This window comes from Penicillium robsamsonii (assembly GCF_028829455.1).
Source record: "Penicillium robsamsonii strain IBT 29466 chromosome Unknown utg000005l_segment0_segment0, whole genome shotgun sequence".
NCBI lineage: Eukaryota > Fungi > Ascomycota > Eurotiomycetes > Eurotiales > Aspergillaceae > Penicillium > Penicillium robsamsonii.
Window position 1 is genome coordinate 55,495 of NW_026643223.1, and position 26,480 is coordinate 81,974.

The 26,480-nt window shown below is 49.6% G+C and overlaps 14 protein-coding genes across 14 annotated transcripts; 8 read left to right on the top strand and 6 right to left on the bottom strand.

Annotated features, from left to right (window-relative positions):
• Window positions 1-297: 297 nt before the first annotated feature.
• On the top strand, window positions 298-1,491 carry N7447_008039 (Ketol-acid reductoisomerase; the record flags this gene model as incomplete). The annotated part of the gene is made up of 1 exon (XM_057232301.1): window positions 298-1,491. One exon carries the CDS (start codon window positions 298-300, stop codon window positions 1,489-1,491), a length of 1,194 nt encoding a protein of 397 aa, XP_057081843.1.
• A 277-nt stretch (window positions 1,492-1,768) lies between these two features.
• N7447_008040 (threonine/serine dehydratase) lies at window positions 1,769-2,919 on the top strand (the record flags this gene model as incomplete). Its single annotated transcript, XM_057232302.1, has 2 exons — window positions 1,769-2,102; window positions 2,150-2,919. The coding sequence occupies 2 exons, from the start codon at window positions 1,769-1,771 to the stop codon at window positions 2,917-2,919; spliced, it is 1,104 nt and encodes a 367-aa protein (XP_057081844.1).
• A 21-nt stretch (window positions 2,920-2,940) lies between these two features.
• N7447_008041 (putative Rad51 family DNA repair protein) lies at window positions 2,941-4,274 on the bottom strand (the record flags this gene model as incomplete). Its single annotated transcript, XM_057232303.1, has 2 exons — window positions 2,941-4,164; window positions 4,215-4,274. The coding sequence occupies 2 exons, from the start codon at window positions 4,272-4,274 to the stop codon at window positions 2,941-2,943; spliced, it is 1,284 nt and encodes a 427-aa protein (XP_057081845.1).
• Window positions 4,275-4,518: 244 nt separating this feature from the next.
• N7447_008042 (uncharacterized protein) lies at window positions 4,519-4,874 on the top strand (the record flags this gene model as incomplete). Its single annotated transcript, XM_057232304.1, has 2 exons — window positions 4,519-4,736; window positions 4,784-4,874. 2 exons carry the CDS (start codon window positions 4,519-4,521, stop codon window positions 4,872-4,874), a joined length of 309 nt encoding a protein of 102 aa, XP_057081846.1.
• A 218-nt stretch (window positions 4,875-5,092) lies between these two features.
• Window positions 5,093-6,168, bottom strand: N7447_008043 (TBP-associated factor 8 family protein; the record flags this gene model as incomplete). Its single annotated transcript, XM_057232305.1, has 2 exons — window positions 5,093-5,835; window positions 5,901-6,168. The coding sequence occupies 2 exons, from the start codon at window positions 6,166-6,168 to the stop codon at window positions 5,093-5,095; spliced, it is 1,011 nt and encodes a 336-aa protein (XP_057081847.1).
• Window positions 6,169-6,652: 484 nt separating this feature from the next.
• N7447_008044 (cytochrome c oxidase subunit VIIa) lies at window positions 6,653-7,310 on the top strand. Its single transcript, XM_057232306.1, has 4 exons — window positions 6,653-6,777; window positions 6,880-6,922; window positions 7,077-7,112; window positions 7,184-7,310. The coding sequence occupies exons 1-4, from the start codon at window positions 6,748-6,750 to the stop codon at window positions 7,261-7,263; spliced, it is 189 nt and encodes a 62-aa protein (XP_057081848.1). The 5' UTR covers window positions 6,653-6,747; the 3' UTR covers window positions 7,264-7,310.
• A 419-nt stretch (window positions 7,311-7,729) lies between these two features.
• N7447_008045 (NEDD8-conjugating protein UBC12) lies at window positions 7,730-8,466 on the bottom strand (the record flags this gene model as incomplete). Its single annotated transcript, XM_057232307.1, has 4 exons — window positions 7,730-7,882; window positions 7,936-8,225; window positions 8,300-8,390; window positions 8,446-8,466. The coding sequence occupies 4 exons, from the start codon at window positions 8,464-8,466 to the stop codon at window positions 7,730-7,732; spliced, it is 555 nt and encodes a 184-aa protein (XP_057081849.1).
• Window positions 8,467-9,004: 538 nt separating this feature from the next.
• Window positions 9,005-11,910, bottom strand: chsG (chitin synthase class III; the record flags this gene model as incomplete). Its single annotated transcript, XM_057232308.1, has 4 exons — window positions 9,005-9,142; window positions 9,195-10,874; window positions 10,921-11,769; window positions 11,833-11,910. The coding sequence occupies 4 exons, from the start codon at window positions 11,908-11,910 to the stop codon at window positions 9,005-9,007; spliced, it is 2,745 nt and encodes a 914-aa protein (XP_057081850.1).
• Window positions 11,911-13,725: 1,815 nt separating this feature from the next.
• On the top strand, window positions 13,726-14,913 carry N7447_008047 (uncharacterized protein; the record flags this gene model as incomplete). The annotated part of the gene is made up of 1 exon (XM_057232309.1): window positions 13,726-14,913. The coding sequence occupies one exon, from the start codon at window positions 13,726-13,728 to the stop codon at window positions 14,911-14,913; it is 1,188 nt and encodes a 395-aa protein (XP_057081851.1).
• Window positions 14,914-16,045: 1,132 nt separating this feature from the next.
• N7447_008048 (uncharacterized protein) lies at window positions 16,046-17,946 on the bottom strand (the record flags this gene model as incomplete). Its single annotated transcript, XM_057232310.1, has 4 exons — window positions 16,046-17,395; window positions 17,451-17,689; window positions 17,739-17,847; window positions 17,896-17,946. 4 exons carry the CDS (start codon window positions 17,944-17,946, stop codon window positions 16,046-16,048), a joined length of 1,749 nt encoding a protein of 582 aa, XP_057081852.1.
• An 807-nt stretch (window positions 17,947-18,753) lies between these two features.
• On the top strand, window positions 18,754-19,893 carry preB (alpha-factor pheromone receptor STE2; the record flags this gene model as incomplete). Its single annotated transcript, XM_057232311.1, has 1 exon — window positions 18,754-19,893. The coding sequence occupies one exon, from the start codon at window positions 18,754-18,756 to the stop codon at window positions 19,891-19,893; it is 1,140 nt and encodes a 379-aa protein (XP_057081853.1).
• Window positions 19,894-20,446: 553 nt separating this feature from the next.
• Window positions 20,447-21,814, bottom strand: N7447_008050 (amphiphysin; the record flags this gene model as incomplete). The annotated part of the gene is made up of 3 exons (XM_057232312.1): window positions 21,614-21,814; window positions 20,527-21,558; window positions 20,447-20,469 (listed from the first exon to the last, which is right to left on the bottom strand). Exons 1-3 carry the CDS (start codon window positions 21,795-21,797, stop codon window positions 20,447-20,449), a joined length of 1,239 nt encoding a protein of 412 aa, XP_057081854.1. The 5' UTR covers window positions 21,798-21,814.
• Window positions 21,815-22,495: 681 nt separating this feature from the next.
• On the top strand, window positions 22,496-24,135 carry N7447_008051 (IscS subfamily cysteine desulfurase; the record flags this gene model as incomplete). Its single annotated transcript, XM_057232313.1, has 2 exons — window positions 22,496-23,593; window positions 23,713-24,135. The coding sequence occupies 2 exons, from the start codon at window positions 22,496-22,498 to the stop codon at window positions 24,133-24,135; spliced, it is 1,521 nt and encodes a 506-aa protein (XP_057081855.1).
• A 1,183-nt stretch (window positions 24,136-25,318) lies between these two features.
• Window positions 25,319-25,698, top strand: N7447_008052 (Carboxylesterase type B; the record flags this gene model as incomplete). Its single annotated transcript, XM_057232314.1, has 3 exons — window positions 25,319-25,400; window positions 25,451-25,553; window positions 25,586-25,698. The coding sequence occupies exons 1-3, from the start codon at window positions 25,347-25,349 to the stop codon at window positions 25,696-25,698; spliced, it is 270 nt and encodes an 89-aa protein (XP_057081856.1). The 5' UTR covers window positions 25,319-25,346.
• Window positions 25,699-26,480: the final 782 nt, after the last annotated feature.

Here is a 26,480-nt window from a genome sequence, read left to right on the forward strand (position 1 = left end):
GAGATTGCTTCTACTCCGGGGAAAATATCGGCCTCCCAAACCCACTTGAAACGGAGTCATAAAAAGATATCTTTTGCTTGTTGCACTGGGAAACGCAATTCATGACATAATAATTATCTTCCTCCAATCAATACGCCGGCCGGTGTCGGTGTGGGGTCTCCGGGGAGCAAGGTCTGCTCTCCGAGAATTGCTACGGTGACTCGAATGACCCAGCATATTTGCCCATTATTTAAATTCCCAAGCTTCCCCCGTCTTCTTCTTCTCCTTCACTCTCCACTCCCTCTTTCATATTTCACAATGGCTTCTCGTGGTCTTCCCCGTGCCCTCCGCCTCGCCCGCGTGGCCGCTCCTCGCTCGGTCATCACCGCAGCTCTCCCTCGCCCTGCCATCGCTGCTGCTACCCTCCCCCGTGTCTCCTCGGTCGTCACTCCCGTCCGTGGTATCAAGACCATCGACTTCGCCGGTGTCAAGGAAGATGTCTACGAGCGTGCCGATTGGCCCCGTGAGAAGCTCCAGGAGTTCTTCAAGAATGATACCCTTGCCCTCATCGGCTACGGCTCCCAGGGTCACGGCCAGGGTCTGAACCTGCGTGACCAGGGTCTCAACGTTATCGTCGGTGTCCGCAAGGATGGTGCCTCATGGAAGGAGGCCATTGAGGACGGCTGGGTTCCCGGCAAGAACCTGTTCGATATGACCACCGCCATTGAGAAGGGTACCATCGTCATGAACCTGCTTTCCGATGCCGCTCAGTCCGAGACCTGGCCCACTATCAAGCCCCTCCTCACCAAGGGCAAGACTCTCTACTTCTCCCACGGTTTCTCCCCCGTCTTCAAGGACCTCACCAAGGTTGATGTCCCCAAGGACATTGATGTCATCCTCGTTGCCCCCAAGGGTTCCGGCCGTACCGTCCGCACTCTCTTCCGTGAGGGCCGTGGTATCAACTCCTCCATCGCCGTCTACCAGGACGTCACTGGCCAGGCCAAGGAGCGCGCCATCGCCATGGGTGTCGCTGTCGGCTCCGGCTACCTTTACGAGACCACCTTTGAAAAGGAGGTCTACTCTGACCTCTACGGTGAGCGCGGCTGCCTTATGGGCGGTATCCACGGTATGTTCCTCGCCCAGTACGAGGTTCTCCGTGAGCGTGGCCACAGCCCCTCCGAGGCCTTCAACGAGACCGTTGAGGAGGCCACCCAGTCCCTGTACCCCCTGATCGGTGGTTACGGTATGGACTGGATGTACGCTGCCTGCTCCACCACTGCCCGTCGCGGTGCCCTTGACTGGTCCAGCCGCTTCAAGGATACCCTGAAGCCCGTCTTCAACGACCTCTACGACAGCGTCCACAACGGCACTGAGACCCAGCGCTCCCTCGACTACAACTCGCAGCCCGATTACCGCGAGAAGTACGAGAAGGAGATGCAGGAGATCCGCGATCTTGAGATCTGGCGTGCCGGAAAGGCTGTCCGCTCTCTCCGCCCCGAGAACCAGAAATAAATAATTACCCTTGATACCCGTGAGGGTTCAAAAAATGATGATGTACTATGAACTGTTCTTTTTTGGGTTTCAGATCGAAAATATTATTTGAGGCTTTATCGGCCATTCCCCAGTTACTTCTTTTTTTTCTCCGTTTTTCGTAGCTTGTAGATTATTTCTTGCAGCCTATCTTGTACCTGCAGTAGCGCGCCGAATCGTGGAGAAGAGTATGGGGTAAAATAAGAGTCATACTCGCTTCTCTTCTTCTCTTCTTCTCCAACCTCTGCTCCAACCCAAAATGACTTCGCCCGCTGTCGCCGCTCAATCGCTCACCCCAGCTGCTATTCAAGCGGCATACGGTCTCATCCAGCCCCATGTACACCGAACGCCGCTGCTGACATGCAAAACACTCGACACCATCGCCTCAACACCGCAATCGGCCGAAGCCTTGGTCGGAACGCAGTTTGAAGGCCAAACTCCTGCCCACCCACAATTTCGGTTCTTCTTCAAATGTGAGAACTTTCAACGAATTGGTGCCTTCAAAGCACGGGGTGCATTCCACGCTTTGCTGCGACTGTTGGAAGAGTGCGGGGAGGAAGTCAAACGGCGCGGGGTCATTACACATAGCTCTGGTATTTTCTGATCTTCTATGGCCCTATAAAATTGCTGACTCGTTTAGGAAACCATGCACAAGCCCTCGCCCTCGCTGCCTCGACTCTGGGCATCCCCGCCTACATCGTGATGCCCCGCATCAGCACGCCATCGAAAATTTCGGGTACACAGTCCCACGGCGCGGAGGTGATCTTCAGCGGCTCGACGAGTGTAGAACGTGAAGCTGTGGTGGCAGAGATACAAGCAAAGACAGACGCTATTCTGGTGCCGCCATATGATAACTTTAATGTCATTTGTGGACAGGGTACAACGGCTTTGGAGCTGGAGGCACAGCATGCCGAACAAGCTGGATCGCGGCCCCTGGATGCGGTTATAACCCCTATTGGTGGAGGTGGGCTCAACTCCGGCGTGGCAACATGGTTCTCGGACAAGCAGACCCGCGTGTTTGGTGCAGAGCCCAGCTTTGAAGGTGCAGATGATTGTCGACGCGGGCTGCAGGCTGGAAAGCGAGTGGAAGCCGTTGGCACCCTCACTATCGCAGATGGGCTACGCACTCCCGTGGGATTACTCAATTGGGAGGTTATCTCCAATGAGAAGAAGGTGGCAGGGGTGTTCGCTGTCACCGAAGAGCAGATCAAGTCAGCTATGCGGTTGGTTATTGAACGCATGAAGGTTGTTGTCGAGCCGAGTGCAGTGGTTGGACTGGCCGTGTGTCTCTTTGATGAGGATTTCAGGCGACGAGTCGAACAAGAGGGTGGTAAGGATGGATGGGATGTTGGCGTTGTGTTCAGCGGTGGCAACACAACTGTCGAGGCAATTGCCAAGTTGTTTACATGAACTGTGAATAGAGTCGTTAAATCAATGATGAGGATCAGTCATCTCAACACCCGAGTCACGTATGTAAAATGAAAAGCTACCACCACTGTTCGCCTCAATTGCTTCAACTATGCGACGGGGCCATTCACCACGTCCCCATGCATTGACGCATGCCGATATCTTGCCTTGCTGAACCACACTCTGCCGTGAAGAGGCATCCTTCACTGCTGCATGAGTGGCCATGCTCGGTGGAAAAGGGCGAACAGACGACCGGTGGACAATCAGACGCAATGTTGGGAAAGTGCCCCAGGGTGCAGGGAGAGCAGGTCTCAGCGATGGAACACGAGCCTGGGAGTGGTCGTATGGACCAAGGCCAGAAGCTCGACCCCCTGAGACCGTTGCGGTATACACAATTGCACACTGGAACTGACTCTGTATACCCTTCAGCTCCCTCACCACCTCGGTATAGAGGTCGGACAAATGGAACCTGTTTTTCTGCTCTCGATCAGAATCAATTTCTGGTTGAGGACGCCCGATCTCTTCAATCCGAGCGACTTCGTCCCGCAGCCGGTCTTGCCAGAAGAACGCGGTGACACTGTCGATGGCGATCATTTGTAAGGGACGTGATGCAGAACGATGTCGCGAGAGGTCGAAAAGGTACGAGTCTAGGGTGTGGATGGTGGCTAAAAGGGCGGATGAAGATTGCGGACGAAAGACATGGACATGCTGTAGTGAAGAGACGAGCAATGATTCGAGATGATCTGCGGTTTCTCCCGGTTGAGCAGACAGTCCTCGATGCTGCAGTATACCTCGAGCTACAGTTCTTAGTCTTTCGGCATCGAACCGGTTGTCGGTATCTATGAACACCACAGCTGCCTCTCGGCCACTGACTGAGATGTCCCCAAATTTTCGTGGTAAGATAGCCAGAGCCGTGAGATAGTAAAGTAGTTGAGACTTCCCCGAAGCCGACAAGCTGCTTGCAATCTCCACGATGGGATTCTGCTGATTCTTGCTATTTTTTGGGTCTTGCACTGCATGTATCTCATCCAGCCCATCCGGGTCTTCACTGTGCAGAAGCATTCCCTCGCCTTTCTTCCGTTCTGCAGACTCATTTGGATACTGAGGCTGTCCATCCTTCACAGCACCTGACACAGCAAGTGGTTTCGGCGCAAATACTTCAAGCAAAGCGTCCAGAATTGGCACGCCCAATGAATATGTTTCATGATTTGAATGACCCGGATATAAATGGGCCAGTGCGGAAAGTATCTAAAATTGGTCAATCCAATGCATGCAAATAAATAGGAAAGTTACAATACCTCATCTAATCCCTCTTGGTGTACATCGGCTAGCGATCTCTCCCCGAGATTGGCTGCCATGGGTGAGCAATGACCTGCGTCATGAATCTGACACTACTGGGTTTTGAATGAGACGTTTAAATTCCAGGGACTAGATGCGAGAAAAGTGGTAGAAGTGTAGAAGTGCGAGCGGAAAGTCGAGGTCGCGGCTGACGGAGCTTCCGAACTTCCCCAGTCAAATGTACCTCGAATCTTTTCCCCTCGACCCGAAACAACCAACTTTCACTCTAGTTCAATTATCCTATATTCACGATTGAGAATTACAATGGCACCTCTCGTCCCCATCTTCTCCGCCGAATCCCTCCCCGATCATGTCAATACCGTCCGCCGCAACTTCCAAGAGAAACGTCGCAAAGGCGAACCAGTCAACCTCAAGGAGTGCCCACTACTTGAAATGACACAATTCTCTTGCAATCCACCACAAAATGGGGTTCCTGAACCAGGAGTTGTTGTATGCGAGCCTGTGGTGCGGTTGTTTCGACGGTGAGTCTTGCATCGAGTTCGAGTCAAATAGCAAGCTGATCTTGTAGTTGTGCCGGTGGGTTAATGGTCGAAACAACATCATGGGAGCCACTTAGGCTGGCCGAGGAAGCGAAACAGAAGCAGGCCCTACAACAATGAGACTACTTTGCATTGTGGCGCATTGGGCGGAGTTGGCTATTTGGGATTACAATTACTTGCGGGTTTCAAAAATAAAAGTTGCATTTGAATACTGCTTATGATTGCCATGGGGTATCTCCTCAGGTCATGCTCCTGAAATAAAACACAAGCGCCAGCCCATAATCGGCAAAGAAAAAAAGAGAAAAAACAACGCCGGTAGGTCTTATGCCTTTTGTAATTTACATGTCAATTATGACGTCCGCTGGCTCAACACTTGCTGGAGGTTTGGGGGTCTTCTCCTCTCCTCGCCGTGTATTCGAGCTGGTCCGGCGCCAGAGATCTCGCTCACAATTGACAATGGGGCCCAACTCCATATTCCACGAGAGCTTGAGCCGGGACTTGTCGGCATCCCCGGGGTGAATTTCCATGGCTGAGCTGGTAGAGTCCTTGCTGTGCTTTTTGGATATTCCCTTGATCGTCTTTTCGAACATGCTTTCCATGCTGTCCATTCTCCGACCCCAGAGTTTCTTGTCGCGGCCAGTCGAGCCTGTCTGATTGTCGCGGAATGCGGCGCTCGCTAATTTGCGCAAAGCTTCCTCACCATGTCGTCCGTCCTCTGCAGCGCGTTCCCTGATCTTGCGTGGATCGTTGTCTCGTCCAATAAAGACTGCGGTGGCGGAATAAGTGTGTTTGCTAGGGAAGCTCGGGAAATGTTTTGGGATGTAGGGACGATTTGCACGGTCGTCTTCACTACTCAGCGCCGTGAGGAATGGGAGAGATTTGGATATTTCATTCTCTGGTGGGGGAGATGGTAATAGTGTCGGCGTAGGTTTGTCTGAGGACGCTGATTTAAGATGAGGGAGAAGGTCGTCGGGATCGAGACGGAGACGCTTCAGAGCGTAGTCAAAATCTTGCGGGATCGGTTGAACACGTCTCGCAGATAGCATGGACTGACGGATGAATGTGGAGAGTCGTAGCATGTCTAGAGATTTCAGGCGCAACCCGTCAATTCAAGCTTCAAAATAGATCTGATACCAGGCCACATACACTCCTCAGTAGCACTGCAGAGACTTGACAGGGCAGTTGGGTCAGCCAACTCAAACCCCGAGTTCTTCAAAGTCTGGCCGACTGCACGATTCATCAATTGGTCGAGTTGGGTGTCATCTTGCACGACTGGTTCGGACGAGGATGGGAGAACGATGGGCTCCTGTAAACGATGATGGTGATGGTAGTGACGCTTTATCCGCTTCGGGTTGTTCTCTTCGAAGGACGAGGAAGGTCGTTTAATATGGGCGCCTGATGTCGCCATGGCCATTGTATTGGTCTGATCAAAGTGATGGTCGGGACGACCAAGCAATGTTATCTGGGTCACGTGCTGAAGGCGGTGAATGGATGAGTAGCTGTCATGGATTCTAATCTTGGAGGGTTGAAGGAGAATGAAGTGTTTTTGAATGGAGGAATCACTTAAATAGAACATTCAGTATGTAGATGAGCAAATAATGCCAGCTAGGCTTCCTTCATTTCACCTCCATCTTGAGGGATTCCTCAGTTCCCCTTGCGCTTGATATGTGCCAGAGGGCGAAATACGAGATACTCATTCCATTGGGGCAAGTGATTCAGTATATAGAAAGTTACAAGAAAATCGATCTATGATCGTATTTTGCAGTCCTGGAATAGTAGAGAAATGGTGAACATGCCATAGTTCGCTCTCATAGTAAGACCGACCAATCCGGCGGCTCGCTTAGTCCGCTCCGAAGCTTCAACTTCACCTCACAAAGCCTTCCTCCTTTACCCCCCATCTCCTCTCCCCACCAACGTCCGAGGCAGGTTTTAAGCTGTCCACAACCCATATTGCTTTCGCTCGAGCATCGATTGACGCAACTTATTCGTCACAATGCCCGCCGCTATTCCTCCCATTACCGGCGTACGTGCCCCTTCCGTTCCAAGGCCGGTTTAACCCGAGCGGGTTGACCAGGTCAATTGAGATGTTCGCAATGATTTACTAACTTCTTATGCTTGTCTACAGATGCTCCGCCGTGGTCTTGTCCTGGACCTGAGCACCGCTTTCGGTAAGTTGTGATCCGGATCGAGTGGCATGATCGAAAGACGAGTTGGATATCGCAACCTCTCGGAAGCGACCACGTCAAATTCAAGAACCAGGATGACTCCTAGGATGAGATGAATAGGTGAAATAGTTGCTGATCAAGGTATCTCATCCACTAGGCTTCGGTACTACCTTCGGCTACCTCTGGTGGTACGGTAAGTAGATTATTCCCGGCTGCGCCAACCGATGCGATGACTCGAAATCTAATCATATATTTGTACTATAGGCTACCACCTTCCCCGCGTGCGTGAGCGCGATACCTACTACGCCCGCCTTGAGGCTGAGCGTGCTGCCCAGCGGGGTTAAATCGATCAACACTGATCACCTCTCGATCATCTCCTTCCCGCCCGTTCGGCGCCAGTTCTTTTCTTTGTCAAAGCGTTATCTAGAAAATCGCCCAGTGATGGGGGCGCATGTCTCGACATCATCCATCGGGCTTGGTTGAATCGACGGGTGTGTACGAGTGGGTTAGATTTGAGATCGATTGTACATATACGCCTGTGGACAACCAACCGTTCTGATTTTGGACCTTCTTTCTCTAACAACAGGATCGTGGCGATGCTTGACCCTACGCCTGACCTGCCAATGAGCGAATTGGATCTATTGTATTCAAACGCTAATTACGCCGGATATATGTACGTGAAAACACCAGCGCATCCCTCCGGGATCGCCGAACCATGTCTCCGCCATGTGTAAAACCATAGATCATCATCCCGTCTCATCGCCATGGGGGCAGTCTAGATATGGAAAGCAAATGTAAAGACATAGGCATTCACCGTAGCACCCGCTCAAATGTTATTCCCCGGACGGACCCGCCGGCCATGGAGTTGCGTACATTCCTCTTGAAGGTGTCACGAGTGGCGCGGAGATCTTCCGCCGCGTCCTTGTTAAGAGGGTCGGAGGCGTTTGGCTCGAGGAAAAGGAACTGCGGAATACCGGTCAGCGAAAGTAATGACCAGTCAAAAGAGATCAACGGACCTGCATGCCCACAATAACAGCATTCAGATTCAACACGGGCTTCCAGTCCTCTCGTAGAATGTTCAAGCAGACGTTGCCTTCCAAGTCGATATTTGGATGGTAGATCTTCTGCATGCATTTGACCTTGGGGGGATCGTGGGGGAAGTTCTGGTTGACGGCAAAGCTGAAGTTGAAGACACCACCCTTATACATGCCTTCGTCCGGTTCGATGGTCAGGATGAAGTTAAGGATGTCATCGGAGTTCGGGAAAGACATTTTCATCGTGCTGCCGAGGGTGAGTTCTTGAAGATCTAGAGATCTAAGATGTTAAATCCAGTACGCAAGCAGGGACAGTTATACTGTCCACTGCAGGAGAGTCACTCACCTCGCTGCACGCGTAATTGCGCCGCGGTGACCTTCTTCTTTTTCTTGCCTGCAGCACCTTCTGCATTCTCGGCTTCCTGTTGCTTTTGTTTCTGTACAGTGTTAGTGATAGTTCAACATTTCTATAAGAACCAAATAAAGCCTTACCATCGACCAGATTTTCAACATTTTGGCTGAGAGTCACCACCCCACCTAGTGGAAGGGACGGTTTAGGGGGGAGAGGAGGTTTACAAGGCAACCACCCTGAGTGGTGTTAGAGAAGAAAAGATAGAAAGAAAATGCAAAGCTGCAAAGCGCAAGATCAAATGACAACAGTGATGGTGAGAGTGAAGGATAGCCCCAGGTGCTCGCGGGGGTCTCAGATCAGCAATCGCCCTTTATCGCCTCTCCGCCTTCCACTTGACGTATTTGACCTCGGGAATTCTACCACACACTAATGGGATAGATCTCTACTTTGTATTTGAAATCTTGAAGAAAAATAAATTGAATATGAAGTACATAATCATAGCACCCTGAATACGATCCCGGTGCATGGTTCGACAAAAAAAGATCACAGTAACCGTCAAGGTACATACTGGCTGGCATTGCAAAAAAAAAAGAGAACAGGGTTGGGCATCTTTAGGTAGAATACAGATCACAGGAACTAAAAAACAGCTTGTGTCAGGGGGTCATGAAAAATGGTAGGCATTTTGTGCTCGCTGTCGAACTACCGGCGTGCAAAGCAGCACTTGATACCAGTGCGACCCAGGAACCAACAACATCCAATGAAACGGAACAACGCCACAACGGCGTTGGACCAGAGGAGGGCCTGGAAGAAATGGGCCGTACGGCTGGTGGCGGTGTTCTATGATCATGTTAGTTGTCTGATAACAAGGTTGAAAGAGAGGAAAACTCACGGTGAAGCCGAACTTATCGACGGACTCGCTGGTGATGCAGACCGCCAGGATTGCATTACTGAAGATCCAAAAGGTAACGAGACGGGTACGGAAGCTCTTGTAGGAGTCCTCTAGGGTCTTTTCGTCATGTTCCACGGGGGCAACGAATGGGGTGAGCGCACGCTTGACAGTGGCCTCGAACTGGCTGTCGATATCCGCTTGGGGCTTGTCAATTTCTTCAATCACTGCTTCCTTACTGCCCTCGTCTTTTGTGGTTGTGGCTGAGGGCAATGCATCGGCCTTGTCGGAACCCTTTGTACCCCAGGAGACATCGTGCCAATTACTGAAGGCATAGACGTTCAAAATGTTGATATAGGAGGACTGAACAACCATGTAGGCAGGGAAGGAGGTGAACATGTGCCAGGGGTCGGCGTACATGAAGGAGGCAACAAAGTAAAGGCCGAATGTGGCAGCCAAGGCAATGATAATGATACCAGCGCCCGTCGACCCGAAGAAAGAGTCGAGGAAGGCTTTCAGGCCTTTATCGGTAACAAAGTCCATGGGCGCTCCGCCACTGAACGCGCGAATAACCAGGTAGATCGAATCCACCACAATGTAAACCTGAATGAGACCAAAGACCACGAATGAGGCGAGGTACGAGAACTTGGAACCCTTGGGTCTGTTACCGAGGGCAAGAATGAACTGCAGTAATAGGAAGGCGAGGTATCCGTACTTGACGATCGTGTTGATGATGGGCGTGGCTGTCTCGCCGAAGGGGAAAGCTGAGTTTCCGTTGCTGGTGCTTGGAGTACCGACAAGGTCAATGATGACAACAGTGGTGAGCCAGTATGAAGCCAGCGAGAACCAGGTGAGGAGAGTGTTGAAGATGTTGTACAACATCTGAATGTGGAGGAAGAACATGCGAACGATGTTGTGGCCGCTCTTATACATACGGCCGAAGTGCATCAGCGAGTAAATTCCAGCTGCAAAAGAACCGTTAAGCCAACGGCGACGCTGGGAGATAAACTCGGCAGCACCCTCAGGCACATCAGTTTCACCCTTGGAGGCTTTGACGTAAGACAAGTGCCACTTGGAGCCTGCCTTGGCGACCAACTCGAAACAGAGAATGCGATCCTCGGCCAAGAACATGTTCTTCTTGAAAATGTTCATGCCCTCAATACCCTTCTTTCCAAGCTGCTTCGATAGCGTGTGATCACCGTGGAAATATTGTTCAAGAGGACGGCCCATGATTGCACGGAATCGATAGGCCGAGAATGCACCGGGCAAGACACTAACGTAACCGAACGAACTCTCCAGAGGCTTATCCAAGATATTACTGATCTTGTACTCGAAATTCTGGGCAGCCACGAGAGGGTTGACCAAGTTCCGCCATCCCTTACCCAACATAGCGTGGATTTCACCACAGGCACCACCGAGATCCTTATCGTTATAGAATGCCTCCCAGAGGTACAACAAGGACTTTGGGCCAGGTTTTGTACCGGCGTCGAGGAGGATACAGACTTCGGGGTTCAAAATGCGGCCGAAAGCGTTAAAGAGCCAGCGATGCGAGTTGATCTTCTTGCTGTTCTTTTGTTTCAAACAGAACATCATTTGCACGGGTGGTAGTGTGCTCGGGCCATCGTCCGTGGGTCGAATGAGCTGTTGACTGGGTGTGACCGATAGCTGGGTCGTATATTCGAACTGGTCCTGTCAGCGCCAGTTCATCTTTCTATCGGGGATAACTTACAATATGCGCCAGAGTCTCCTTGCCGTCAACATCGCGCTTCATAACACCGTCCTGATAGATACCGACAGTCGCAAGGACGTCAAGAGTATCCTTGTCGCAAGGATCAATACCGTCAAAGACCAGTGCCACAACAATCTTCTGCCACGCGGGTCCACCCTTGTTCCAGAACTCGGATTTCTTCAGGTTGACAATGTCGCGGATGTTCTGCATCACACCGTGCAAGGTACGGGCCGTGAGATTCTTGTCCTCGTTGTAGTAGGTAATCGCGATGAGCAGCTCCGTGTGACGATTGTACATGGCAGGGCGTAGATTGTAACCATTGTGGAGGGTGAATTCGTTCGGGTCACAAGTGGCTGCGGTGTATCGCATGTGAGTGAACTCTTCGCTTCCGCCTTCCACGTCGTTGCGGTATTTGGCTTGAATGGCATTCTGAATGGCACTAGGCACGGGGTAGTCGACACTGAGGACGGAACCCTGCACTAGCTTGACCTTCCTGGTAGCATATCTGCGCAAGCCACCGCCGCCACCGCCAGGAGTGCCTCCGGGGGCCTGTCGCTGGCGCCAAGCCTCGGTGGACGAGGTCTCGCTGCGGGCATAAGGCGATGCAACTCGGCCGGGAACCCCAAAGGCTGCTGCAGTACTTTCGTCCTGGCCAGAGTAGACGGTACCAGTGTTGTATGGATCGTGGTAAGAAGGGGCGGTGTCCGTTGCGTATGTCTCCGTCAAGCTGTACTTGGAAGCCGGACGTTGGGGAGAAACACCGCGCGAGTGTGGGTCATCAAAGGGTGTCGCAAATGGACCCTGTTGTTGGGATAATAATCCACGTGCTGCATCCTCGTCCTCGCGATACTAGAAAAAAAAAAAAAAAACACCGTCAGCTCGAGCGATTAATTCACCGCCTCTCATACATACCTGCGAAGCTGGCACATCCTGCAAATGATGACTATCATCATAGCTCGGTGAGTGCGAGCCAGAGCCGTGGTAGGCCATGGTATCGCCAAGGTTGAAGGAATCAGAAAGGGATGTGTTTCAAAGCTGACAAGAGAGGGGTATCTGTTCAAGCAGGGCGCATTTATGAACAATTATCGAAGCCACCGGGGCTGGAAAGAAGGATTTAGAATCTTGCAAAGTTTGAGTCAAGGGTCAAAGAGAAAAAGGAAGAGAAGGGGGGGGAAGGATGGGGTTAAAAAAAAAAGGGAGACAGTAGTGAGACTAGAAAGGTCAAAAATAGATCTTAGCCCCGTCCTTTCCCCTGGCCCTTTTTTTTTTTTTTTTTTTTCAAAAATTTAAGATGTTTATATTTTAAACTAGTTAGTGTATATTCTATATTGTCCTATGTAGTAAACATGTAAATACACATACTCCATCCCTATGGTGTAGATGTAGAGAGAACCCTGTGGCAGGCCCTGACTGGTTAAGATGTAAAAGGCTTGACATAGGAATTCCCGTTTTTCTTTCTGTATTTCTCTTTATTTTCTCTTCTCCTTTCTTTTTAACTAGATGTTCCCTTTTACTTATCATTCTTGGGAAGTGGACTATACCCGAACCTAATAAGCTGGCTCCACCGATGAAACGTCGAACCTCTCATAAGCTCGAGGATATACAACATATAGAGGATCCATTCCCGCATTCCGAAGAACACCAACATTCGAAAGGCTTAACACTTGTCGGTATACTTAACTCCAATTCAAACGCCACATTTACATCTACATTTGCAAATTTTTACTATTCATTCTATTCCATTCTATTCCGTATTCTTTTATTAGTTCTCTCTCCACCTGGGGCTGAAGCTTGGAAGTATATTCTCAGGTCACCTGACGATAATCTCAGACATTACCCCAAGTGTCTATAGGGCTTATATGCCCTATTATACTATCATTAGACATGGGCTGAGTTGTTCAGCTCCATTATACGAGTGGCTAGTGGCGCCCATGTGTCATTTTTTTTTTCCTCCCTTATTTCCCCGACCTAATATAATAAGATTTCAGTGACTCCTACCAAGCGATGTTAGAGATTAATTACCCACTAACCTTGTTTGGGAATTAAATCCAAACAGTGCAAATAGTACAAACCCAACAAAGAAAAATCCCACGTAATTTTGGAAGATTAATGATCCGACCTCGGGAGAGTCCAGACCTCTAGGATGTCCACTTATTTCCCTCACGTCCAAGTAAGGATGGGATGAAACAATCTGATATTTTAACATTAAAGGTGTGATCTCTCAATTTTATATATTTCCTTTGATCCTCTTTACTCAACCGCTTTATTCCGTACATAAAATATATCATACAATTTGAAGCTTATATTGTGTACCTGACTACCCCGTATCTCACCCGTGGAACCTCCAGGCCCGTGACCCCATCCTCTCAACCTAACACATACTCTTTCTCTCTCGTCTTCTCTTCCTCCTTTTCCATCTATTTATTCCCTCCCACGTTGATCTTTCCGTGGCTCGAGAGTTTGTGAGTCTCTCTCTCATACGCGCGGCCAACGTCAACAAATCAAGCCTCCCCCTATCTCCACCGTCTTTGACGTATACAATCTCTGTCAAAGTGCCTGGACCATTCCAAGGACCATGATCATCGCTTAACCCTCACATCTCGATCTTTATCTCACACACGACACTCGTTTTCCTGCGCCCACTCGGCTTTGATGATCTACTCTTTACGCTCACGACTTGACGCCGATTGAGCATCTTACACTCCTTTTTCCATCTTTGATTTTGCACATTCCTTGCCGTTGATCGGCTTTATCGATATCGCCCCGTCTTTTTTTGTATTCCCATCTCGATTTTCCTCGCCCATCATGCTTCTCGAACCCATCGATTCCGCCTTCTCCCCGGCCCACTCTCTCTTTAAGCGCTGCAAGCAGTGTGAAACCTCATCCCCCGCTTGTCCCTCATGTCCCGATGGATCAATATGTACCATGACCGCCCCGAGCTGTGATGAATGTGCGACCACAAAATGTATTTCAAACGGCTCCAAGTCCTCGGACTCTGGGGGCTCCGACACGGGCGCTATTGCCGGTGGAGTCATTGGTGGTGTGGCTGCCATCGCTCTCATTGTGTTCTTGGTATGGTGGTTCGTCATCCGAAAGAAGCGCCTGGAGCGCCAGGAGGCGGAGAAAAACAGTTCATTCGACGCGGCTCGCAGTGAACGTCAGTCCATCGCCTCTACAGTCCTAACCCGTGCCTCCAATGTCATCCAAATCGCCTACATTCCTGGTGTCACCAACCGCTCCCCGCCGCAGACCCCATCCTCCCTCATGCCTCCCGTTCCACCGCTTCCTGGTGCGACCCCCGATCAACACTTCTTTATGCCCGGTGACCTACGTGACTCATCGTGGACAACCACTACCGGCCACCAGAGCATCTCCCCCACTTTGCGCAGCAGTGTGGCTACCACCATCTACCGTAACGATGCCATCGTCAGTGCCATGCCTGCGCAGCAAATCCAGCGGACTCGTGCAGCCGTGGTGAGCATCCACAATGGAGGAGCCGGGCCCAATGCCCCTGGAGACGATTCGCCTGTTGCTGTCACGGTGACTCCTGCGGACGCACCTGCAGTCCCAGCGATCACCCCGGCGCAACTCGCTCGGGCGGAGGCGGTCAAGGGCAATAGTTCATGTGTGGCTCGCAGTGTAACGGCCAAGCCGGTGATGGTGCGTGGTCCTTCGGTCAAGAAGAAGCAACCCAACACCGCACCTGCTGTCGACCGGATCGAAGAGCTGTCCGAGAAGAGTAAAAGCAACAACACAAGTCGGGCGGTGCCAACCACAAACAGCGATCAGCCCAACCATAACGTTTCCACATTTGACGGGTCCTCGGGCGAAGATGACACACCTCCATCATCCACCGCCAACCTGGAAACCGATTCCTCGCATCGCCAGAGCGACTCACGTCGAGCTTCCGGCTTGAGTGACGGACGCAACTCCACTCGGACGCCACCCACCCGGGTCGAAAGTCCATTTTCGGATGCGAATGAGGTGAAATGAGTAGGTCTAGGACTGGGCGCAACGGTTTTTCTATTTTTGTGATTTTTAACCTTGTTTTCTTTGTATGTATGAAGCCTGTCACGGCTTTTTGTGCCTTTTTGATACGTTGAATCTTTTCCTCGGGTGCCTCGTACAGCGAGTGTCGGCACACTGAGATGTAACTGACTGTTGATTGAATCTATACTCTCATTGATTGTCATTTTGGGTATCGTACATACCTTTATCTTTATATTCGTACTGCCATGGGAATCCGGTGTTTTACGTCCCATGGGCTTCTTTCAATGGACTATTATGTCTCTTTATATTGATATTTGCCAGAAGTTGAAATAGATAAAACGTTTACTAAAACCCAGATTTGAAAAGTCTGGTTTCTGGTATTTCATTCCAATCTTTTGAATAGAGAAATTGTTCACAGTGCATATTTAGGGAGTCTATCACACTTCCCATTTATATAGTTTCGACTCCTACTATACGAATTCACGCTTACTACTCGACCACTTCGAGGTCTTTGGTATATTGTTTTGTTCTCTCGGCCTTATTATATATTTTTGATATCGACATAGAGTTATAAAAACAGCACTGCCAGAGAGAGGTTCCCTATGCACAGACTCACAACCTATTTAACACATCCTAGGAAGAGTAAACCCTTGATTTTAGGCTCACGGTGAGTATTCTCCGGCTAACCAGTTTCAAGAGATATTTTCTGGTTCATTCACTCTCAATTTCGGAGGCCAGGGGCCCAAGGCCGAAAGTGAGGTATGCCGAGAACGATTGGAGGTTACACATAGAGCGAAAAATAGAGAAGGGAACCTAAAATGTCGAGTGTATTTCCTTGACTCATGTCCGAGGGCTTGGATTGGCGTCTGGTCTATACGGAATATAAGAGGTAGATTGGGTCTTGCACCCATTGGTATGAGCGAGCATAAATACATAGCAGAGTTCCCCAACAAAAGAGACCCAGCAGATATCCTAGTATCTGTGATATCCCGCCAAGCCATGGCATATGGACTTGGAAGACATTGCTTGGCTTGGCACCGAACTACTCCGTACAGAGGTCTCTGCTAGATGTTGGTAAAAGTAGAAAGGGTATATATAACCAGAAATGCCTAGTCAGTGCTCAGCATCCGATAGCTCAGGCCACGTTCTCATCTAAACCCATTCCATGTCCGATTTTACGAATCAGTGCCCGCTTGAGCAGAGCTTCACGTGCGAGACTTCGTGTATGCCGCGACCAGGAATCGACACCAATGACACCGCGGACTAGGGCAGCCTGCAACGCATAAAGAGCTTGCTGTATGCCTTGCTCCTCGGCGACCAAATCATATAGCTGTTTCCCTACTACGGTGGGGGCGACCAAGACGTCATCGATTGGGGGCAGGCCGGAAGGAGTGTCTCCATGAGCGCTAGAAGTGGAGATAGATGTAGAGCGGGACTGTGCATCTGCGATAGTCGCATCGGCGCGATTGATCGATTGCTGTAGGACAGTAGTGTTGGACTGCAGGGTCGCGTGGAAAGTATTGAGCGCCGAGACCTCCCCCTGTAGCGTGGCCATAGCGGCGTGCAGGGACCGTGATTGTGAGACAAGGGACTGCGCTGCCGTGTCGGACTGTGCAGCGTTAGCGCGGAGGGTTTCCGCCAGGGTCCGGGACACGGCATGAAGAAGTGCATCTTTTTCTGGGTTTGGTGGGATGGGAGGCGCTGGTCCTGTGGGTGCGATTGAGGGTAGCTCGACTTCAAATGGCGAGGTTAGAAGGTCGGGTGTGTCAGCCTTGGTTGGAGCTGCTGGGGGTGGGTGGGGATAATTGGATGGGTATGGAGAATGCTGAGGGTACGGGGGACCAGATGGTTGCTGGTGTAGTTGATGGGGAAGTTGCGGCTGCAGAGACAAGTGCGCCCCCGCTGGGTTAGCTTGAGCAGAGAGCTGGGTTGATATATTGGACCCAGGGCCGTGATTAATCGACGCTCCGTTGTTTCTATAATACGGTGCTTGACCCTGCGTCAACTGGGGCGGCATTGGCTGCCCCGCTGGCTGATGGGTTGGTGGCTGTGACAAGGGACGAGGGCTGCTTATCGGTCCTCCAGTTTGGCTTGGTGGCGCGTAATGCTGATATGGGTGGGTTCCAGGGCTGACCAATTGTGTGGATAAAGATGCTTGACGAGAGCCTTGCTCTTTTGGTGGGAGTGGAGGTAGCGGTGGAGGAGATCGATATTGATCAGCCGGGTGCCGTTGTTGTTGTTGTTGCCGATGCTCGCTAGCTGTGTCTGGCTTCGGTGGAGGCGGAGGTGGATTCTGGCTCTGGCTTGCAGGCGGAGACAGATGTTGAGCTTGTCTCGAAGATCCGACACCGGGTGGAAGGGGAGGTAATGGCGGGGGTGTTTGGGCAGCTTCCGGCTGAAGCTGTGGTACCTGTCTATATCGAACAGGGGGCTCCTTGGCAAATACATCCTGAAGAATAGAAAGAAAATCGACGATGGTAGATCTCTGTGAATAGAAAATGGTTAGTGGTCTGTTAACTCATGTGGTTGGGAGCACTAACATCCCATGCTTCAGCCCAGTGTGCCAGATAGTGATGGTAGACCTGTCCCTCCAGTGTCACATGTTGCCCAACTCGGACAGTCATTTCCTGTGTCGGGGTTACGTAGGCAATTGGAGGCTCGTGTGGGTATGTATTTGGAATCCAAAGCGCAATGGGAAATCGGTACGTCGTTCCTCGGAAGGTGACCGGCAACGTGCCCACCAAGTGAAGGAGGAGGGCCGAGAAGCCTGTCTCATAGGCTGTTCACGTCAGAAAGAAGAATGTAAAATGCACTTGGGGATAACTCACTATAGACATCTGTTCGAGGGGAGAGCGAGGGGTACTGGGAGAGCGCATTGACAACATCGTGGTAGGTCCGGTTTGGGTCGCGGTAGGTCTGTTGTGGATCATAGTGATCCTGGGGGAGGTTTAGTATATTGATATAGATGGTTTCGGAGAGACCTACCTTTGACAAGACACTCCACAGCCAATTCAATGTCCTCTGGGGGAGCGCCATAGTGAGAGGAATAGCGAAAAGGGTTGAGTCGCGAGATTTCCTTCCCCGCGGATTTCTTGGCGCTTTTCAAGTGAAGAATAAGGAAGATATATTGAACTTGCCTGACATTTAGGGCTAGGTATAGCTATAGTATATATAAGCAAGGTGTACGTGAGGTCGGGCCAACGGGTTATGTCAACACGTCCCCTTGACCCTGATCATCTCACCATCACCACCATCACCATCTTACCTTGCTTTTGTTCTTCACAAATAACTTCCTGAACCAGCATCTTTAAGTTGATTGGAAATCTCGAGGCGCGAGACAGATTTAGGCCAATTGGCTGTGAATTAGAAACTGTCTGATTTAACTTCAGAGATCTCTCTAAAAGACACATCAATGGACATCCTTGAAATCCTCGGGACATCTATCCTGGAAACCCGAAACAAAGAAAATCAACCTTGAAAGTTCACAGGCCAGTGCTACTCACAGGATTAAAGGCTATTCTGACTATTCCGACGATCTTATGCGGCCATTATCACTCGTTGCCTAATGGCTAGACACTTCTTTGTCTCATTTGATATTGTTCTTCCTATTCCCTTAGTATTGTTCTTCACACGGCCTTATAATGACTGGGATATTATTATCTGCATTCGCCATTGTCTGTCTCAGCTTCTACGATCCTGGCCATTCACCCTGATTCTCTTGATACCGTCTATATTGTCTGTTTACAAGTGAAAGGGCTTTAGAAACACATCCCTGCCACGCATACTGACATGGTTTTATAAACTATCCCTGTTCAATTCATTCGATCTTCGAATTTCGAAGCCATGGCGACAACTTCAAGCCTCCCATTCGATCCGTTCACCCAGAACGTCACCTTCCGCGATGTGGATGGCGGTACGTTCAACGTCTCGGTAAAAGCACTGGACGTCTTCGTCATGTATAATGTCCGGGTGTGCATCAATTACGGTTGCCAGTTTGGGGCGTCGCTCGCCTTACTGGTCATCCTTCTGCTTTTGACTCAATCTGACAAGCGCCGTTCGGCCGTTTTTATCATGAACGGCCTGGCCTTGTTCTTCAACAGCGGACGTCTGCTTTTTCAACTGATCCATTTTTCCACGGCATTCGAACAGGTATACCCATACGTCTCCGGGGACTATTCATCCGCGCCGTGGACCGCATATGCAGTTTCAATCATGGCTGTCGTTCTCACTACCCTGGTCATCGTCTGTATTGAAGTATCGCTTGTGATTCAAGTCCGCGTGGTTTGCTCTACACTACGTCGTCTATACAGGCATTCTTTACTGCTGTTGTCCATCCTGGTAGCCCTGGTGCCAATCGGGTTTCGCAGTACGTGGATGATTGTGAACTGCAATGCCATCGCTACACTCGACTACATGTCTGGAATATGGTGGATAGAAAGCGCAACCAACATCAGCGTCACTGTCAGCATCTGCTTCTTCTGTGTTATCTTTGTCACCAAACTCGGATTCGCTATCAAACAGCGCCGCCGACTTGGGGTGCGCGAATTCGGTCCAATGAAAGTCATCTTCGTCATGGGCTGCCAGACTATGGTTGTCCCGGCCATCTTCTCCATCATCCAGTACTACATCACTGTGCCAGAACTGGCCTCCAACGTGGTGACCCTGGTCGTCATCTCACTCCCGCTCTCATCCATCTGGGCCGGCGCCGCCCTCGAGCACGCACGACGTACTGGAAGTCAAGATTACCCACACCGGCGCAACTTATGGCGGAACCTCGTCGGCGGTGCTGAAAGCATATTGTCCCCCACAAAGGGTAGTCCAACGAGCCTATCTGCCATGACTGCTGCGCAGACTCTGTGCTACTCGGATCATACCATGACTAAGGGCTCATACAACTCGCGGGACACCGACGCTTTCTATGGAATAGCAGTTGAACAAAATATTTCGATCGACCGAGCTCAAAGGATCAATTCAATCGTGTGATGGGTACATCGCTCAGCAATTCAAAGGTACCCTTCCCTTTCATTTTGATGTACGGGATCTTGGCCAGAAACCGACTTTACGTGTACATTCTTTTCTTTTCTCTTGGAAGGTTTTATACAGGTTGTACATTCCTTTTATCTCAATCTGCAAAGTGCAGACATATTCTTAATACCAAGCCATTCTTAATACCAAGCCACATTCATTACTCTTTACTTTTCACAGCTGTAGTTGCAATACGCTATGGACATTTGGATGAATTGTAATCTACTGAACCTGAAAGACCAGAAGTTATCCATATATATCTATATTGAAAGGATCAATCCTGCCATAAATCAGATGGAATCTTGAAAAGAATTTGAGTATACCCGTGGAGGGATTAGAATATGTATGAAACTTGTATGAATACAGCCAATTTACCGAAAACAAATTGTGAGCCAAGTGAATTAACAGTAAGAAAAAGACACAAATATTTACAGGCGAAACGCTCTATGTTCAGAACCAAATGTGCGCCAGAGCAAAAGTAAAAAAGAGGAAAGTCAATAATATCCCGAGTCTAATTCAATTGCACATAGTTGGCTGTTTTGAATGTTAGCAAACTAGATTCAATAATAAAAAAGAGACTGCAACACTTACCTGGAAATTGGCCCTCCCGACCTGCAATTCGCCCAGACCACCATTCATTGGTATTTTCGGTGCGCTGGATAATCTCAATAACATCACCAGCCGAGAATCCCAAATCACCGTGTGCTTGAGCCTCATAGTCATAAAGAGCGGTGACAGTCTCAACTGGCTTACTGAGATGAGACGGCTTCGCCCGTGGAGGAGGCGGGGCGGGTTTGCTCTTAGCGGCGGAAGAGAAACTGCCTGTTGGACTAGGACTGATGCCGGTAGACGAATAAGGTGGTGGAGGGTTGTCATCGGTGGCGGTGGAACTGGAACGGCCTCGGCCGATGAAGCTCTTGCTATCGGCTCCCTTGCCCAGAGGGTTCAGTTTGGATCCAGAACGACGGACACCTTGGGTTTTGTAGTGTACGATGGTAAGGGCTTCGGCTTGTTCCTGGATATTGCCACGCTTCTGCTCAAAGGCCTCTTCAACATCGAGTTTAAGATTGAAATAGCTGATGTTCATTCCCTGCATTCGTTCGTGGAGAGTGTAGAAGACGTTGAGTTGCATATAGTAGAAGGACTGGAAGAGCGGACGGATGAACTCGGCTTCGAGGGCGAACAGCTTGGGCAGTTCGTCCTTTAGCAAATCATTGTAATAGTTGAATTCCTGGGTTGACGCCTCCACATCGTTCTCGGCTTTGTACAGTGCTTTTTCGTCTTTGAGCGATTTGTCCTTCTTCTCTTCCAGCTTCTTCAGTGAGGCGTTGTGACGGTCAAAGTCCAGCTTCTTGTGATCACGCTTAACCGCCACCTTCCGAATCACTTTGATCACCTCGAGGAGCTGGTCGGCAGGGCTGATAATGCGGCTGTCGATCATCTCCAACTCGGGGGCCAAGGCCTCTTGCAGTTCCTTAACGATGACTTCATATTCCTCACAGGCTTGGATGCCCTCAGCATTTCCCTCGAATTGGTAGGAGGTGGGATCGGAGGCGCGACCGGAGATGGGTTTGTAGATTTCGGCGACTGCTTTGGAGAATTCGATTTGGTGGCTCAACATACCTGCGCACGCGGGTCAGTATTGGCCGGGGGGAGATCGAGAGGGATACAGACTCACCATTAATGGCAGCAAAGTATTTCTTGGACTCATCGTGTAGCTTCTTGGTCTCTTTCTCAAGCTCATCAAAGCGGCGTTCGGCATCGCTATAGACAGCATCCTTGGAATGTTCACCGATGTTGAACTTGACCTTGAACTGCTGTGGCGCACGCACAATGCTCTTCTGGAAACCTTTGAAACTCATGATGTGTAGATGAGAGAAGTAAAGAAGAGAAAGTGCCAAGGTGGGGGGTGAAGGAACCCGAACCTTTTCAATGACATAAGACTCGGAGCTGATGATTGTGGCTGTACACTATTTTATACTTGGTATTTTGCATTCGGACTATTATGCACTATTTTTGACGCTAATCCCTCTGCCTTATGTGGCGCATTATCTTAGGCACCTGAATTATTACTATGGGGTAATAGTGGACATCCTACATGTCTACCTAACTCTCTACTAGACATACGTACATAACGCCCTCGAATAGGTAGATAGGTAGGTCTATAGTAGATCTCCAGGGTTCTCTTTCCCCAGCCTTACCCGAGAAAATCGTAAGAATCAAATTAAAGACCCCAGTCAGATCGTCGTCATTGGACCATTCCATTCTTGGAGTGACTTGGCAATTGGATGAAACGAATGACCATAACGAGGGATTTTAAATTAAATTAGAATCATTGTTATAACAATGAGAGACATGATATAGTCCTAGAAGTCTGAATAGATGAGAAAGACTGAAAGGGGAAGCTCATACCTCCGACCTGCCTCAGGCATCTCGGATAAACTCAATTAGGAAATCCCCGAGATCTTTAGTCATTGAGAGAAGCAGATAACAAAAAGTCGGGGTTGTGTTTCGTTCTTCATCCCACTTTCTCACGTATATCGTGTCATTATCTTTCATAATGACAAGTGCTGCACCCGCTGCTTGGAGACAGGCTTCTGCCTTCTCCAGACGCCTTCCAACCTATGGTTCTCGAGCTCCTCGAGTTCTCGCCACCGGCCTACGCGCTCGGTCTTATGTCACCGAGACAAAAGTTGGCCAAGCTCAAGTCAACATCGAAACGGCCATCAAAGAGGAACAAAAGTCATTTATGAATCAGTCCCATATGGCGCCCCAGAATGTCAAGCTGCCCGGCTCGGCAACCTCCGGTGACGCTGCGATGAGCCCCTCGGCCGGCATTCTGAAGCAGGCTACCGTCATGGACCAGGGCACCCGGCCCATCTACCTCGACATGCAAGCCACTACGCCTTTGGACCCCCGAGTTCTGGATACCATGCTCCCTTACCTAACCGGCATTTACGGTAACCCGCACTCGCGCACCCACGCCTACGGTTGGGAGTCGGAGAAGGGAGTCGAGGAGGCTCGCGAGAATATCGCCAAGCTGATCGGGGCCGACCCCAAAGAGATCATTTTCACAAGTGGTGCGACCGAGAGCAATAATATGAGTTTGAAGGGCGTGGCGCGGTTCTTTGGTCGCTCAGGAAAGAAGAATCACATCATCACCACCCAAACTGAACACAAGTGTGTGCTCGACAGTTGCCGACACTTGCAGGATGAAGGATTCGAGGTGACTTACCTGCCGGTTCAGAGCAACGGTTTGATCCGCATGTCGGATCTTGAGGCGGCCATGCGCCCCGAGACTTGCATTGTCAGTGTCATGGCCGTCAACAACGAGATCGGTGTGATCCAGCCAATGGAGGAGATTGGCCGTCTCTGCCGGTCCAAGAAGGTTTTCTTCCACACCGACGGAGCGCAGGCGGTTGGAAAGATCCCATTGGATGTCAACAAGCTGAACATTGATTTGATGTCCATCTCTAGTCACAAGATCTACGGCCCCAAGGGTATTGGTGCCTGCTTTGTGCGTCGTCGCCCACGTGTCCGTCTCGACCCTCTCATCACTGGTGGTGGACAGGAAAGAGGTCTACGTAGTGGAACCTTGGCCCCTCATTTGGTAGTGGGCTTTGGCGAGGCTTGCCGAATTGCCGCCCAAGATATGGAGGTAAGCTTTTTATCCCATTTTCTATTTCCCATGCCCATTATTGCCACGATTATCATACACTGCAATAAAATATTTCCCCCGTGCTCAAAAAACGGTATGCTAACTGACTGATTGAACAGTACGACACCAAGCACATTGATCGCCTGTCAAAGCGTCTGAGCGAGGGTCTTCTTGCCATGGAACACACGACACTGAACGGTGACCCCGAGCACCACTACCCTGGCTGCGTGAACATCTCATTCGCTTACGTTGAGGGTGAATCCCTACTGATGGCACTAAACGACATTGCGCTGTCATCGGGCAGTGCCTGTACCTCCGCCTCTCTGGAGCCCAGCTACGTGCTGCGCGCTCTGGGTAGCAGCGACGAGAGTGCCCACAGCAGTATCCGTTTCGGCATCGGCCGATTCACCTCGGACGAGGAGATTGACTACGTTCTCAAGGCTGTCCAGGCTCGTGTCTCTTTCTTGCGTGAACTGAGCCCGCTTTGGGAGTTGGTGCAGGAGGGAATTGATCTGAACACGATCGAATGGAGCCAGCACTGATCATATTAATTTTGATTTCCCGAGCAAAAAAGGCCCATTAGGGACGGCGTTGAAGTGTAACAACATCGGATTTGTACAGACTGAGAATAATCACCTCGCAATTAACTACTCTCTACCTTCCTCTTTCAGGATTCCTCGTATGTCATTATCTTCTCAATGTCATCAAATGTCATTGATGACATTTGAGCAAGTTTTATCGCTTCATGTGATGAACCTTGAAGCCAAAAAAACGTTTAATTCAAAGTAACTATTTCTCCCGGTCCTAAAACCACCGTAGTTGAAGGCCTCTTTACTCTTTGGCAAAGAAGTTAAATGGTTTATCTACCGAGAGTCCATTCGCGACTTATTTAAGATGGCCGTGGTCATGGCAAAATACAAGGCATAATCTGGACAGAAAAGAGCTACACGATGCATCTATTCCTTACACTTTGCGCATTTGGGAGCAATGTAGCCTCTGTGGCTGGTTTTCGACCCCCGGAGCTTCGAGTTGTGACTTCTTCTGGTTCTTTGAATGGGATATATATAACGATTCTGCACATACAGGACGGGCGTTTATTGGAATTCCATATGCCGAACCCCCAGTCCAAGAACTACGATGGGCACCACCACCCCCCAAATCACCACCCCGAAGGCCTATCGATGCATCCTCCTTTAGAAGTCCCTGCCCACAAGTCTATACGTACTCCAATGAGTTTATTTGGAGTGTTCTCCCGTATAATATAGGGAACCCTGGAGCCATGTCTGAAGACTGTCTGTATATGAACATCCGGGCACCTTCCATCAAGCATCGAGGCCTCGGGGGATTTCACAGAGCACCAGTGATGATGTTCATTCACGGAGGAAGCTGTAACACAGGAGTTAGTTCGGATGCTTCCTATGATGGCACGAATTTGGTACAGAATCACAATGTAATTGTTGTTACCATCAAGTACGGGGATGCTGAGCTTTGTCCATGCAAATCAATAAACTTCTTAGTTATCACCTCAATGTCTTTAGATTTGCTAATGCACCGAGCATCGATCCTTCCAAGCAAAACCTTGGGTTCCTAGACCAGGTAAATCTCGACAGTGGATGGATGATAGTATGTGTCCCCTCCGGGAATCTGTGAAGTAAGAGGACATGACATTCTCACGTTTCAATTGTTGCATGTATCTAATCTTCATGGAGAATTCGATTGAGTCAGCGTGTGCCCACTTGGAGGTATCTATATCATGGCAATTTTAGCAATCTCAGCCCAACTCCATGACTTGGAGCATACCACGGGGGTAAGACGGAACAAGGCTCTCCTTGCTAATTTGATTTAACATGATGACAGCTGAGGTACCTCTTGTTTTTGGAAATTATGATATATCCACGACAATCCCCGAGGAAATTGAAGCCAGCCGATACATGCAAGGTAATCCCTTCCCAGATGACTGGTAGGAATTGCCTAGATTGACCAATTTCCTAGGAGCCTGGGTTGCATTTGCCAACAACCCTCGTACAGGACTGATCACATATGGATGGCCAAGGTTCAGCTTCGATGGTAGATGTCCTCTTTCCATATTTAATTCCCGAAGCTGATCATAAGCGATAGAGCCAACCTTGATGATCTTTACTTCTGCTAGTTCATGGGATATTGTGACACTCCCCATACTGACCCATGCGATTGGCAATGAGTTGTGCTACAATGCTAGGGCTAGGTCTTTTCAGATCTTGCAAGGTGTTCCGTTATATACCGAATATTGCACATAGACAAATGTGACACAGATATGCAGAGATTAGCTACCTTTTGAAGGCTATCTAGGTATATACCTCATACTACCTCGGCAGTGACCTCGGCGACCTCGGGACCGGGAATTGCTTTTAGTAAGCATAGATGCCTTTTATGTAAATATTGAAATCTTGACATATTTGAATATTTGCATATCTAGAAAAGAAAAGAAAAATAGAAAAATGAAGTATGAGGTTGCATAATCAATTTAAAGTATGTTTCCCCAGATCAAGGTTGACGATCCGGAGCCGAGTGAGTGAAGCGAATTTGAAGCCAAAATAAGCGAAAACTGCGAAAATGCCCGAAAATGAGTCCGAAGGGCATTTTACCCGTGTCTTTTCGTATCTTTTAAATTCTTTTGGGCTTAGTCCCCCTTTTTCTCGCACTCAGTTTCTTCCTCGCTTAATCGCAACTCCACTTGGGCCTCGCGGATGCACCCAGTCCTTCTTGGCATTACTGCACTTGATTGTATAGCCATATAAAATGTACCTGGTCTCTATACGGCCTCCTGGGTTAATATGGTCCACCCTCCTCTAAAACTTCCCCAAGGTCATCTAAAAAAATCCATCTCCCATTTGCCCAACTCTATTAT